At 46.4% G+C, this 14,503-nt stretch overlaps 1 protein-coding gene and 1 long non-coding RNA gene across 2 annotated transcripts in view; both read right to left on the bottom strand.

Moving 5' to 3' along the window:
* CNTNAP2 (contactin associated protein 2) overlaps positions 1-14,503 on the bottom strand; it is a 2,308,807-nt gene that overhangs the window by 142,995 nt on the left and 2,151,309 nt on the right. The window contains exon 21 of the mRNA XM_025292067.3: positions 760-853. Within this exon, the coding sequence (XP_025147852.3) occupies positions 760-853 (94 nt within the window). The remainder of the gene's footprint in view (positions 1-759; positions 854-14,503) is intronic.
* LOC123334846 lies at positions 7,455-12,828 on the bottom strand. Its single transcript, XR_006552999.2, has 2 exons — positions 11,734-12,828; positions 7,455-8,342 (listed from the first exon to the last, which is right to left on the bottom strand). It is a non-coding gene; the product is annotated as an uncharacterized LOC123334846 (long non-coding RNA).

Genomic DNA, 14,503 nt, shown 5'->3' with positions numbered 1-14,503 from the left:
AAGAGAAGGGCCAAGTGGCTTCTAAATTCACAATCACATGTAGGGGGATTCTGTCACAATTTCCCAATTCCTATCAGCCTTCTGATTGCAAATAATATAGGTAGGGCTTCCCGGGTGGCTCGGTGGTGAAGAATCCACCTGCCAATGCAGGACACACGGGTTTGATCCCCAATCCGGGAAGATTTCAGATGCCGGGAGCAACTAAGCCTGTGCACCCCAGCTACTGAGCCTGTGCTCCAGAGCCTGGGAGCTGCAACTATTGAGCCCACGTGCCACAACTACTGAAGCCTGAGCGCCCTAGAGCCTGCCTGCAACAAGGAAGCTACTGCAATGAGAAGCCCGTGTACCGCAACTAGAGAGCAGCCCCCACTTGCCACAACTGGAGAAAAGTACCAGCAGCAACGGAGACCCAGCATAGTCCAAACAAGAAATCTAGAAAACAGTTTAAAAAAAAATCAGGTATCCTTCTCGACAGTGAGAGGAAGACAGAACCATGTTGAATACTTAGAATAGGAAAAAGTTATATTAAATATTGTTAGTGGGTAGAGCTCTGTAATAAACCAAAGAACAGATTTTAGATAAAGAAACTGGGAGCAGATACACGGTTTCACCCGTGTTTTAGTTTGTCACGCACCAAACGACACAGGTTTTATCACCATCACAGATGTAGGAGCCTCAACAACCAATTACGACGCATTTCAAAGGCCAATGAGCAGCTTTAGGAAATATTACATGGGCAGTTTATCCCAAATTTCTTACCTATGACTTTTCCTAGGAAGAGCGCCTTGGGAGAATTGAAGAGCGTGTCGGATGAACTTGGCAGGTGGTAACTCACGGAAGGATAGTGATCCAGCTGCAGGAGGAAAAGGAGAGACACTTTTAGAAGAATGTCACATCCTGCATGGACTCGGATCTTCCCTGAGGGATGATGTCACTTTTCCAGACTCAGTTTCTGGATCTTATTTCATCAGTGCTGACTCCAAAATACCAGCCTGAGAAAATAGGAGGTCATCCCAGCCCTCGCTGGGGTTACTGGAAAATGATTTGAGCTTGTACATGAAGACCTTTTATGAGTTCTTCTCCAGCTCACACACCTTTTCTGTGGCTGCTGGACTAAGACCTTCACTCATTTTAACAGAGTAAAATCTGCTTGATTCAGTCTCTAGTATTGACCCCTGAGATAGAGTAGGCTACATGTATAGTGATTTTTTTGAGCATCATCTTACTGCACTTATTTTTTCCCCATTTGGGTTTATCTACCAGGACACCAATATCATTCTTCAGAATATATATATGTGTGTGTGTGTTCAAATGTGAATATGAATATATTAATGTGTGTGAATACGTGCGAGGCTTCCCTGGTGACTCAGGTAGTAAAGAACCTGTCTGCCAATGCAGGAGAGGCAGGAGATGCAGGTTTGATCTCTATATCAGGAAGATTTCCTGGAATAGGAAATGGCACCCCACTCCAGTATTCTTGGCTGGGAAATCCCACAGACAGAGGAGTCTGGCGGGCTACAGCCCTGGGGCCACAGAGAGTCAGACAGGACTGAGTGGGCAAGCATGCAAGAATATGTACATTCAAATGTTGAGATATCTGGGTCACAGTTTTCTTGCTTGTACAAACGAGGTGATTTCTCCTTTCTGCCACAGTGCAGGGACATCAGAGCCTGGAGGGGGCAAAGACACCATTGCTCTAGCAGAGCTGACCTTTCAGAGTGGAGCTGGGTTGGCAACAGAGGGAGTTAAAAACGAAGCAGATGGGAAGAGCTTACAGACAATGGCTGTCACACGTCTGATTATGCTTCCCACGCAAAAGTGTGAATGCCGCTGTCCCAGAATCCTTTGTGCCCTAACTGGCTATTGCCTTAGCTGAACTTTTACAACCCAAACATTCTAGTTGTTTCTCCAACTGTGAGCTCTTAGAACTTTCTGTGTTCCTTGTAACCACCTGGGGGAAAAAAATCTCTTTTGTACCCTTTTGTTTTTCTGAAATTAGTTTAATACCTGCTCAGGAGAGCATAAAGTAAGGTGTGGGTTAGAAGGAAACACTTTTGTCCTATCCAGCAGGTCCTTTCTGTGGGAACTGGGTACAGTAGCTACGTGCTGGGGCACAAACTTCCGAAACTAGACTCGCTAGAGGTGGGCCAGCATGGGCAAAGCTGCAGGGTGCAGGCCTGCTTGGGGAGGCGAGGAGCAGGGGGAGGAGAGGCAGGCAGGAAGTGTGGGGAGGGGACCAATCTCACTGGCCAGGAGGAGGACTGGCCGCTTTGAGGAATGATGGTTAATTATTAATGACCATCTACACTGGAATCTTGAGACTGCTTACTCGAAACCTAGAGCTTATTGAATATTCAAGATTAAGAGTCCAAGAGTCATCGCAGCTTAGGAATCTGGAGAGTTCTGACCTGCAGGACTGGTACTGTGAGGTTTTTTTGTGCCTGGGTATCTGGTAGCACTGTGATAAAAGTCTAAAAAAACACGATTAAAGCCAACATTGGCCAAGTTCGACTACAATTTTGAAAAGTTTGCTACGATTTCAAGTGCTTCGTTAACAAAACACATGTTCTGGCCAGACAACCTTAAATATTAATATTTTTCTACTTTATTGTTTCCCTGGGGCAGAGGTGACTATCAGTTCAGTCACTCAGTCATGTCCGACTCTTTGCGACCTCACAGACTGCAGCATGCCAGGCCTCCCTGTCCTTCACCAACTCCCGGAGTTTACTCAAACTCATGTCCATTGAGTCGGTGACGCCATCCAATCATCTCATCTTCTGTTATCCCCTTCTCCTCCTGCCTTCAATCTTTCTCAGCACCAGGGTCTTTTCAAATGAGTCAGTTCTTCACATCAGGTGGCCAAAGTATTGGAATTTCAGCTTCAGCATCAGTCCTTCCAATGAATATTCAGGACTGATTTCCTTTAGGATTGACTGGTTGGATCTCCTTGCTGTCCAAGGGACTCTCAAGAGTCTTCTCCAATACCACAGTTCAAAAGCATCAATTCTTCAGCGCTCTGCTTTCTTTAGAGTCCAACCCTCACATCTGTACATGACTCCTGGTAAAACCATAGCTTTGACTAGACAGATCTTTGTCGGCAAAGTAAGGTAACAGCTTTTTGATATGCTGTCTAGGTTGGTCCCTGTTGCTAAATAGCAACTAACTGCTTTGGCGCCATCTGGTGGCACACATGGGAAACTGCTATGGTTCCTCCATCCACTTAGTACCTGTTGTTAGGGAACTTGGGGTTGCCGAGGGGAAGGGATAGTTAGGGAGTTTGCAGAGGTCATGTACACACTGCTATATTCAAAATGGATAACCAACAAGGACCTATTGTGTAGCACAGGGAACTCTCCTCAATGTTATGTGGTGGCCTGCCTGGGAGGGGGGTTTGGGGGAGAATGGATCCATGTATATGTATGGCTGAGTCCCTTCCCTGTTCACCAGAAACTACCACAACATTGTTAATCAGCTACGCCCCAATACAAAATTAAAAGTTTAGTTTGAAACAAACAAAAAAAGGCTTCCTGAAATAGTTACATCATAACAGTATGTAGTAATCAGTATGCTACCCTATTGCACTTGACAGAGTCGGCTTTTGGCACATTTTATATTATTTTTACCCAGCTCATGTAAAATAAAATTGCTAGTTTGTCTCCATAGATTACTTTCATCTCTTCCCCTTCCTTCATATATGCAGCTGATGACTTGAACCAAAAGCTAAAATTTACCTATATTATATTAAAATTTATTTCTTTTGCTTGGAAGGATACAGACTACTCAGAAGTTTTTGAATCTTGATTGTGCCATCAGTGATTCTGCCTGGCGTTGATTTATCTATAAATACCACTAACACCCTTGAGTCTTAATTCATTAATGAAGCGATTAATGAAAATACATTGGGCAGGAATCTCAGCGGGCAGTGATCTATCATTCTGATCCAAATCACTTGTTAGGAAAATCTTCTGTAACAACCGAGTCGGAAAATATGACAACCGCTGAAGATACACAGGAAGGCTTTAACGTTTATGGAGATTAAACTCCTCGTGCCTGCGGCAATTCTGTGATGGAAGAGGACCACAGGAGGAGAGCTAAGAGGGAAGAGGAGTCTGCACGAGTTTTCCTCGCCGCCCGTCTCTCTCTCACTCTCCGTCCTGCTTTGTACCCAGAAGGAAGGGTGTGGGAGGAAAGGATGAGGTGACGTGGCGGGGACGGTGGGAAAGGGAACAGCAGCTCTGGGACCAGCGGATGCGACCAAATTAGGGATCCCGGACTCTGGGGCGATGAGCTGCGGGATGCAGGTGGCTCTAGAAGCTGGAAAAGGCAAGGAAAGGGATTCTCCTCTCCGAGCTTCGGGGCAACCAGCCCAGCCAGCAGCAGGCCATCCACTCAGTAACGCTAACTGGCCTCCAGAACCGTAAGGCAATCAATCCCTCAGGGTTACCCTAAATCCGCAGTAAATTCTTACAGCATAAACAGAAAACCAATCCCCGGAATTAAAAGAGCTTGCGACATTAAAACCAGGCCCGAACAGCGCCCTCTCCTGGCTCGCTTCTCAGACAACCACGCTAGTCCTGTTCCTGTCTTCCTGCCTCCCAGAGATTGTTAATAAGACAGATCTCTGAGCTGCCCTGGCTTTTTGAGAGCATCCAGCCCTGCTTTCCGGAATCCTCCCCACATGAGCCCCGTTCCCAAAATAAGCTCTCCCTGCCTCTCTCCCAGTGACACCCCATGGAGGTCCCTGGGATGTGAGTCTCTTTGTGTCCAGTAATCAATTTGTTGCCTCCTTTCAGTATATGCTCTATGATTAACGTGAGTTCCTTTAATTTCCTTTAAAGTGAGCAAAATATTAAACTTTTCTGGTAGAGGGCCCTGGAAGAAAAGCTATGACCAACCTAGACAGCGTACTAAAAAGCAGAGATATTACTTTGCCGACAAAGGTCCCTTTAGTCAAAGCTATGGTTTTTCCACTGGTCATGTATGGATGTGAGAGCTGGACCATAAAGAATGCTGAGCGCTGAAGAATTGATGCTTTCTAACTGTGGTGCTGGAGAAGACTCTTGAGAGTCCCTTGGACAGCAAGGAGATCAAACCAGTCCATCCTAACGGAAATCAACCCTGAATATTCATTGGGAGGACTGATGCTGAAGTTCCAATACTTTGGCCACCTGATGTGAAGCGATGACTCATTGGGAAAGACCCTAATCCTGGGAAAGATTGGGGGCAGGAGGAGAAGGGGACAGAGGATGAGATGGTTGGATGGCATCACCGACTCAATGGACATTAGTTTGAGCAAGCTCAGGGAGGTAGTGAAGGACAGGGAAGCCTGGCAAGTCCATGGGGTCTCAAAGAGTCGGACATGACTGAGTGACAGAATAACAAAGGGGGCCCTGGAGGGAAGAAGGGCTTCTGGAAATTTCCAGTGCTGGCTTGAGGGTGGGGAGGTCTGCCTAGGGCCTGAGGTCTGCCCGAGCCTCAGACCCAGAGTGTGATTCCCCCTGTGACCCTATAGCCTGGTACCCATCTGTTTCCCCTGGAAACCAGAGCCCCTGTGAGCCCTGTGTGGGCTGCGTGCTCTGAGACCTCCTGCCTCCAATCTCACACATGCTCACACATGTGCACACTCCTCCAACTCCACAGAGTGGCCTTTCAGTGGCCCAGCAACCCCAGACCAGCTCCAGCCTTGCCAAGCCAGAGCTTCTCTGCTGTCTGGGGTGCGGGGAGAGACATGCACGCATGTGGTTTCTGTCTTCTGCTTGAACCTGGGCCCATGTACTGAGCCGCTACTCTGTGCAGGGCTTTGTGCTGGGCTTTTCATGTCCTTACGTCGTCTAACAGACATGACAAAAAGCATCTCAACTCAGAAAAGGAGTTGGCTGGCTGGACTGATACGCTAACCTGGCCACACCTGGGTAACCACAAAGGCAACCTGTGAGTGACAGGCTCCTGAAACAGCCCCCGTGGCTCAGCTGGGGAAGGAAGAGCTCAGCTTCATTTTAAGTATTTACATTATAGGAGAGAATGTGTTAAATCAGATAAGGCAAGTACAGCTCAACCTGCAGAGCCTGAAAACACATCATATTAATACTGGTTCACTCATGTTACCAGGTGGCTGCCACTCTGCCAGGGAACCCTGGTGTACTTGTCATGGTCAAGTGTGATCTGTTCAAGGCAATTTCTTCGGGGTCCAAGCGAGCTATTTTGCTGTACATTTAGCTGATGGTCATCTCAACGGCAGTTAAGAGGCAATGAGAGCTTGTGCAATAGAGGCGCATCCAAGTTAAAGGCTGTGACACCATGTGCCCCAGGACACCCTTAAGGGGACTCTCATTTGCGTGACATTTACCATCACTGTGACTCGGGCTGGGGCTCCAGCCTCACACACTGAGTTCAGAGCTTTCGTGTCGTCCAGGTATGATTTTGTGATTTCAGTTCACTGCCATTTTAAGCCACAGTTTGTCTTGGCAGAGTGGGAGGGGATTTCCTCACCCCGTTTGTGATTTGGGGGTGAAATGGAGGAGGTGGGGAAGGAGGAGGGAAGAAAGGCTGAGCTACCGTATGGTCACCTCTAGGCATCCGAGGGCCCAGCTCCCTGTCTGGAGAGGAAGGGACCCGCAGCACCGCCCTGAGGACACGGAGAGTCGGTGACCCGCCCCGGGTCACAGACCGGAAGTGGCGAGGTCAGCTGTGAACCGATGTTAAACTCACAAGGAATGTTCTTTTCCAGAGACGGTTAAGGGTTGGGAAATAAAGTCTTTAAGAGACAGACCTTCCTTTCCTGTACATGTGCACAGGTTTCCTTTCAGAGTTATCAGGAGTTTTCATTTACGGCTTGATAAGCAATTTGAAAATGAGGGGCATTTACGTACTTATTACTATTGCCATCATGCCTTCATTATTATGGAGATGTAGTCAGTACAATATATTTTGCCTCATAAGGTCTAGTGTGACTGAAATCCTGTGGTACTGATGCAATTAAAAGAATTAATGAGCCCATTAGGTGGCTTATTTTTATATAAAAAATTTCTCAAAACAGTAAAAAGAAGAAAAAAAAAAAGCTGTCAAATGTTAATCTACTTTCCCTGGCCTAACACTCCACCTACTGGAAAAACAGTGAATACTATTTAAAGCACCAAGTATTTAAAAAAGAAAACTGACTTTGTATTAATAAATCTGTATAATATTTATAAATATCAAAGGATAAGAGGAGAAATTCTCATTTCACAATTGATATAGCATTTTCAAAACAGCTAATTTCTAGGACTTTTATAGCAGCAAGTTCCCAAATACTTTATAATTAAAAAAAAAAAACAAAAACTCATCAGAGCATATTTAGGATTTTCAGGTTTGTCTTTTGACTTGTATATGAGAATTCAGAAGATAAAGATAAAGCATTAAAAATCAACATCTGAACCACTATCTAGTAATTACATTTCCGATTTCAGTCTCAGAGATCCAGTGTGAGAACAACTCATGGTTTTAATATGCTTTTACATTTAAAATCACTTTAATAGCCATCAAAATTAATGATTACACACAGCGAGTGGTTTAGCTAATAATTAACACAATTAGCATCCGTTAAATCATTTCAAAGACGTATTTTCCTGAAAAGCTCAAGGCAAAACACATTTTTGATAAACTGTAAAATGACTTTCTGGGAATAAAGAAGAACAAATCAGTGGGTGGAAAAAGTCAGGGGGAAGGCAAAGAAGAGTGAAAAATTAAAAGTTGGGGACGGTCAGTTCTGAAAATAGGGATTCCAAATACAAAGCTCCCCAAATCATATAACATGATGACTAAAATTTCTACTCATCAAACAAAAAAGAGTAAAGAAATACAAGTGAGAACAATTATAAGAAATAATGTCGACATGACGAATACAACCAGGGCATTTTCTATCTCAGTCTTTATTGGCTTCTGTTGTCTTGGTTTGACCAGCATGTGTTTTCAGGAGTTGGTTGTTTAAATTTAGATCCTGGCAAATCCCTGGGTGTGTTGTGTGGGGGAAGTTTTTACGAAGCCAGCAATAAACTCGATGTGTTAGGACTGTCTGTCTAGGGCACGTACGGACAGGGAAACCATTGTAGGCTGGTGTGTGTGATGGTATGGCTGTCCCGTTGTTTGTCTGCTGAGGCTGGGATGGGGGGTGGCTTCTCTGATGGTCCGGTTCTCGGGTGGGGGGCCCTGGCTGTGACTGATCCAGATACAGGGACTGTCTTTGAAGATGAGCTCCTCGTGGACGTTCACAGTCAGATCTTCAGAGTGAGCTTGAAGGCTGGCTTCAGTAGGTGTCTGCCAGCCTGCACTCCTGAGAAGGCTACACCTGTGCAGCCCTGGGCCACCTGGGTGGGCATGGATAACTGTCACAGGTGACCTGACTGCTCTGGGGCTTCTGCGTGGGAAGAGGCATGTGTGTCTCTGTTGGTCGCTCTTTGGAACTCGAAGGACTGTAGCCCACCAGGCTCCTCTGTCCGTGGAATTTTCCAGGCCAGAATATTGGAGTGGACAGCCATTCCCTTCTCCAGGGGATCTTCCCGACCCAGAGATCAAACCCTGGTCTCCTGCACTGCAGGCAGATTCTTTATCGTCTGAGCCACTGGGGAAGAGGCAAAACCTTTGGCATGACCTTCAAATTCCTCCCCTGATCATATCTCCTTCTAGGCACATCTTTAAGTAAATGACATGACTCCTCATACCTCTTAACACCACATAAGGGCTTTCGAGCGATTCTGCTGTCCAGCCACCCTGTGGAGTGAAGCTGAAGATGTGCCCAAGGAGGTGCTCGCAGCTGGGAAAACCTCTTGTTACGTTTCAGTGGGGGAGGGATAAATTAGGAGTCTGGGCTCAGCAGATACACAGAGCACTAGGAAGGCAGGAAGAGATGGGGATGACAGAGGACGAGAGGGTTGGATGGCATCACCGACTCGATGGACAGGAGTCTGAGCAAGTTCTGGGAGTTGGTGATGGACAGGGAGGCCTGGTGTGCTGCAGTCCATGAGGTCGCAAAGAGTCAGACATGAGTGAGTAACTGAACTGAACTGATGTGAAAAATAGATAATCAACAAGGTCCTACTGTATAGCCCAGGGAACTGTAGTCAGTATCTTGTAATAATCAAGGAAAAGAATCTGAGAAAGAATATGTATATATGTATAAATATCCTTGCAACTAACACAACACTGTAAATCAACTCTACTTCAGTTAAAGGCAAAAAGAGTATATTTCTCACAACTGGTGATGTCAGGAGGGACAGGGATGATTCTAAGTTGGGTCAGAGGTTAATTCAATGGCCCATGAAGACCATTCTGATTCTAAAACTATTCTAAGCAAATATTACTACTGAAGTTCGCAGTTTACATTACTGTTTATAAGGAAGAACTGGAAGCGGTTTGTGACAATCATCTTTGTTTCTCATATCCAGGGAAGGATGCAGAAAAGGATAGCATCCTAATCAGATCTCTGGTTCCCAGGCAGTGCTAGCGTTAAAGAACCCGCCTGCCAATGCAGGAGATGTGAGAGACATGGGTTCGACCCCTGGGTCAGGAAGATCCCCTGGAGGAGGGCATGGCAGTCCACTCTAGTATTCTTGCCTGGAGAATCCCATGGATGAAGGAGACTGGAGGGTGGCATGTGACTGGAGCGACTTAGCGTGCGTGCTCAGATCTGGGGAAACTGAGGCACCAAGAGGTTTGTGTCTGACCCAAGTCCACGGATTCAGTGGCAGCTATTTGATTGAATACACATGACTGTGTGCAGGCCACCAGGATAAGGGTCATTAGAAAGAACATTTCCTGGCTCCAAGCAGGTCTAGGACTTTAGAGCATGATCCTGTGTTGGTTATTTTTAAAGAGATGAACCTGCAATTTTGATCACAGTCACTCCCCTAACCCTAAAAGCTAATGGCTTTCCTGAATAAATGGCATTCATTGATCAATGGTTCTTCTCTAGATGATGTTTAAAATACTGAGAAAATTTAAATGCTTCATGTCTAATCAGACTAAGGTTAAGGGCTTTGCAGTTCTAAACCTATTTAATGAAACGGCTTTTTCTTCCTTGTTGGCTGCCTTCTAGGTTTGCTCATGTGCTTGTGGAACGATCCTCATATGTGGGGCATTTAAGTTAAGCAACTCTGGGAGCCTTTACTTTATTGATCTTTCTAAGGCACTGGCTTCAGTATTTAAACGAGTTTGAGTTTGTTTCTTTAATGGTGTTTCAATAAAGCTTAGGTTGACCTGGCTCACTCTGCAATCACGACATGGTAATGGCAGAAAAAGACTAATAATAAACATGAACTCATTTTGTGTGGTTGAAAAGGTTACATTTCTATTGATTTTTAACTGTAAAATAAAGTCCTGGATATTAAGAAAGCTCAGCAAACACATTCTTTTTCATACAGAGGCTCTGTCTATATTACTTTGCCAGTATTTTTCGGCTGCAATAACAACAGTCTAAAAATTGGCAGTTATCAGAGGACTGATAAACACATCCTTTAAATCCTGTCCCAGGTGACAGCGTATAAAGGTGTATCAAAGAGATCGTTAAACACAGAGTGACCTCAGAATGTGGGGTGAAAGCCACGGGTCTCATGGCTCGGTGTGATGGCCAGTTCTGCTGACTTTACAGAAAGCAGGAAAGCTCTGCTCCCTGGAAACACTCATCTTTTAAGGCTATGTTTGGAGCCTGTTGCAAGAAGTCGAGTGTGGGGAGGGGTGGAAGGATATAGCAGAGGTGGTGGCAGATGGAAAAGACTAGGAGAAATGAGGTTTAGAAATGTAAGGAGAGCTTTCACTTCTGCGAGCCAGCTGTGTGCGTGCATGTGTATGTATGTCAAAGTTATGACAAAATGGACCAAAACAGTCCTCCACCTGGGAGCCTGTTAGATTTAGCTTTGGACTTGGAGCCTGTTTTCAAATCTGCTCCAGAACAGGGCTGGGAGGATCTGTGGATCTTAAACCTCTTGGTAACCTCAGACCCACTCGGTACTCTGCCCAGTTCCAGCTCTTCATTAATATTTTAGAGAAGGTTTGGTCCTTGACATGTTGTACCTGGGCTCTGTTGACAATCTTGGGAAGAAACAATACGTGGCTGAGAGGACTTGGCAGAAGGAGGAAAAGTGCCAAGAATATCTCCCCAAGATTTGGTCCTCTACTTGCTCCTCTTCTCTATCATCAGTATCAGAAGTATAGCATCTAACATTTCTTGAAAGTCAACTCCAGGTCAGATCCCACCTTAGGTATGTTGCATATATTGTAGCTCAGTCGGCAAAGAATCTGCCTGCAGTGCAGGAGACCCGGGTTCCATCCCTGGCTTGGGAAGATACCCTGGAGAAGGAAATGGCAACCCACTCCAGTATCCTTGCCTGGAAAATCTCATAGACAGAGGAGCCTAGTGGGCTGCAGTTCATGGGGTCGCAAAGAGTTGGGCATGACTGAGCGACTTACACTTACCTATTACTTCACTGAATCTGCAGGCAAGCTAGTGGACACAGATTCTCATTTGCCCCATTTTACAGTTGCAGAAACCAAGGCCCTGGGAGATTAAGTGATGTTACCTATAAGGACACATAGCTCCTGAGAGGCATAACCCAGGGGTCTGGGGGCCTGCAGGGTCTGGGCTTCTCCACCGTGTCTGCTTGGACCCTGTGCAGCTGCAAAGCTGGGCTGGCAGGGTGCCCACAGCAGCTGCACAAAAACTCTCCTGGGAACGAGCAGAGGGCAGGGGCACCCCAGCCTCACCTCTACGCGGGGTCCTTCTCGGCCTCGTCTTGCTGCCTCTCCTTCTGTGGGTCTCCTGAGTTACACGACCCACCTCTGGCTGCAGGACGGGTTTTCAGAGACGATCTCAACATTGGAGGTCAGAGGCTGCAGCAATCTGTCCGCCCCTTCTCCGGTGGCACCGTGGCCCACTTGTGGTGTCAGGCTTTGAGGTGAAGCACACGGCATGGGTAGAGGCTACGAGGTCAGCTGTCTACACCCTGCCGTCATTCTCACTGGGGAGGTGTGGGCTCAGTTTTCTGTCTGTCCTCCAGGTTAACTTCTGCTGGCGGCCTGCCTGAGGATGCTGGGAGGGGTGGTCTTTTACGTCACTTCCTGTTTGTTGTTTTGCTTTTTTTTTGGGTCACGCTGTGCGGCATGAGGGATCTTGGTTCCCTGACCAGGGTTTGAACCCACGCCCCCCTGCATTGGGAGCACAGAATCTTAACCACTGGACCACCAGGGAAGTCCCCTCCGCTTCCTTTCTGATGCTCTTTCTCCATCTTCACTTTTGAACAACTGGCTCAGACCCTTGCATCCACCCGGGGAAGTTTTTTTTATTACCATTTCCTTTCCAGCATTCGGATCACATTTCCTCGTCTCAAAGCTGTTAGAGTGAGGCTAATTCTTTTAGGTCGCAGGCGATGTCAGGGAAGAATGCAAATCAAATGCACCTTAGGAAGCAGAAAGGACCTGTGTGCTCTCAAATGCAGCCTGTGGGCTCAGAATCCATTACTGATGACCGCGGTTTGTTCATTTATCCAGTCACTCAGCAAACCGTTCTTGAGGCTCCAGTGCCCAGGGCTCAGGAACAGAGCTGTGAGAAGAAGAGGTGGGAGCGAACCCCCTGGGCTGTACCTTTGAACTTGGAGTCAAGTTCTCATTTACATAAGCAACCCCAAGCCTCATGGCCATCCAAGTATCTCCCATTAGATGCAAATGACCCATGTTACAACTCCTGACTCTTGATGTTGTTCAGTCGCTCAGTCATGTCTGACTCTTGCGACCCCATGGACTGCAGCATGCCAGGCTTCCCTGTCCATCACCAACTCCCGGAGTTTACTCAAACTCACGTCCATTGAGTCGGTGATGCCATCTAACCATTTCATCCTCTGTCGTCCCCTTCTCCTCCCGCCTTCAATCTTTCCCAGCATCAGGGTCTTTTCCAATGCATCAGCTCTTCACATCAGGTGGCCAAAGTATTGCAGTTTCAGCTTCAGCATCAGTCCTTCCGATGTATATTCAGTGTTGATTTCCTTTAGGATTGACTGGTTTGATCTCCTTGCAGTCCAAGGGGCTCTGAAGAGTTGTTCAGCACCACAGTTTGAAAGCATCAGTTCTCTGGCGCTCAGCCTTCTTTCATTAGATGGGTGTTTTTAGAAACCTCACCTGAGCTAGTTTCACAAGAAAGTTTTCGCTTCCCCACGCTCAGCACTGGTTCTGGCTAATGACCACTAGAGGGCATTTCAGCATCAGCTCCGGACCCGCTCCCCGCCATCCATCTATCAAAATCCTCCTGCTCAGTGTCGGGGCTGACTTTTCCCTTTACTGAACAGAAGGGCAGCTTGCCATCCTTCAAACCTCAGACTGCGTGTGGAGACACACTTATTCTTCGGAGAGGAGACACATTCATGTGGGACAGGAACCTGCTTTCAGTTACTTGTGCTCGGGAAACACCTCTCTGCCCATCACGCTAAAAAATAGCTTCGAGAATTACCATCTCTAAGAGTGATTTTTGTGCACCGCAGGTGGATATGAGGATATAATGCCTTACAGATTGGGCTTCAGTTTTCATGCCCGACAAAATAGAAATCTGGGAACCTTATCTTCTTTCTTGAGAGATGATTTATGAACTTAATGTGCTTCGGGGGGGAAAAATGAACTCTCCAACCTTGGGCTTATAAGCTTTGGCTGCCTTCTGGAGGAGGAAAGCGAGAACTGACATCTCACACCCTAAACTGGATCCGAAATTGCATCGCAGCTGCTTTCCCAACTGAGCAGTGTGAGAAATGTAAAGCGAAGGAAACACATTTTTCTGCAGTGTAGAAATGGAGGTCCTGTCCAGCCCCAGAAAGCATTATTCATTTGCAGATGAAATTGCTTCAGAAAAGAAATGAAAAACTTGCAGGTGTTGACATATTCATTAGGAGTCTTTTTCTGTTTCAGATCAGATGAGTTTGATGGGTTGAACGTATATTTTTATTTGGTTCCTCTCTGTAAATTTTATGATTTGCAGAGGAGCAAATATTGGATCCCTGTGGTAAAAAATAAGTATGATAATGTGGTCCTCGGGCCCCTCATGGGAATGGTAAGGAGCAGTTTGAGAGTCTTCCTGTCTGCTCTGGTCCGTTCCTTCTGCCCCAGGATGATCAGTTTCCCCCTCTGCTACGCTTCTTCAGCACAAGTTCATACTTTTTCATTGATGTCCATGTGATGGCTGGTCTCCTCCATCAGACTATGGCTCCTGGAAGCTCCGGTCATATTACCTGCCAAGAACACACGGGGTGCTGGGGACTGGCTCCCCGGGTTGAACAGAAAATCGATGGAACCTTGGTCCTGAAGGCCCTGTTGATAGCGACCTGACAGCTGCTCTCTTGCTTTTTTGCTTTTAAGAAAGAGAAGCGGCTGGGGAAGGAAGGGAAGTAGCATCTATTGGGCCATAGAATATGCTAGATATTTTCATTTAACAGACACACACAAGTCCCATTAAAATAGGCAGCCTTATTCCCACTCTACATATAAGTAAACAGAG

Source organism: Bubalus bubalis, chromosome 8 (assembly GCF_019923935.1).
Source record: "Bubalus bubalis isolate 160015118507 breed Murrah chromosome 8, NDDB_SH_1, whole genome shotgun sequence".
Taxonomy (NCBI): Eukaryota; Metazoa; Chordata; class Mammalia; order Artiodactyla; family Bovidae; genus Bubalus; species Bubalus bubalis.
Note: the sequence above shows the minus strand (reverse complement) of the source record. Positions and strands in the feature narration are given on the sequence as shown.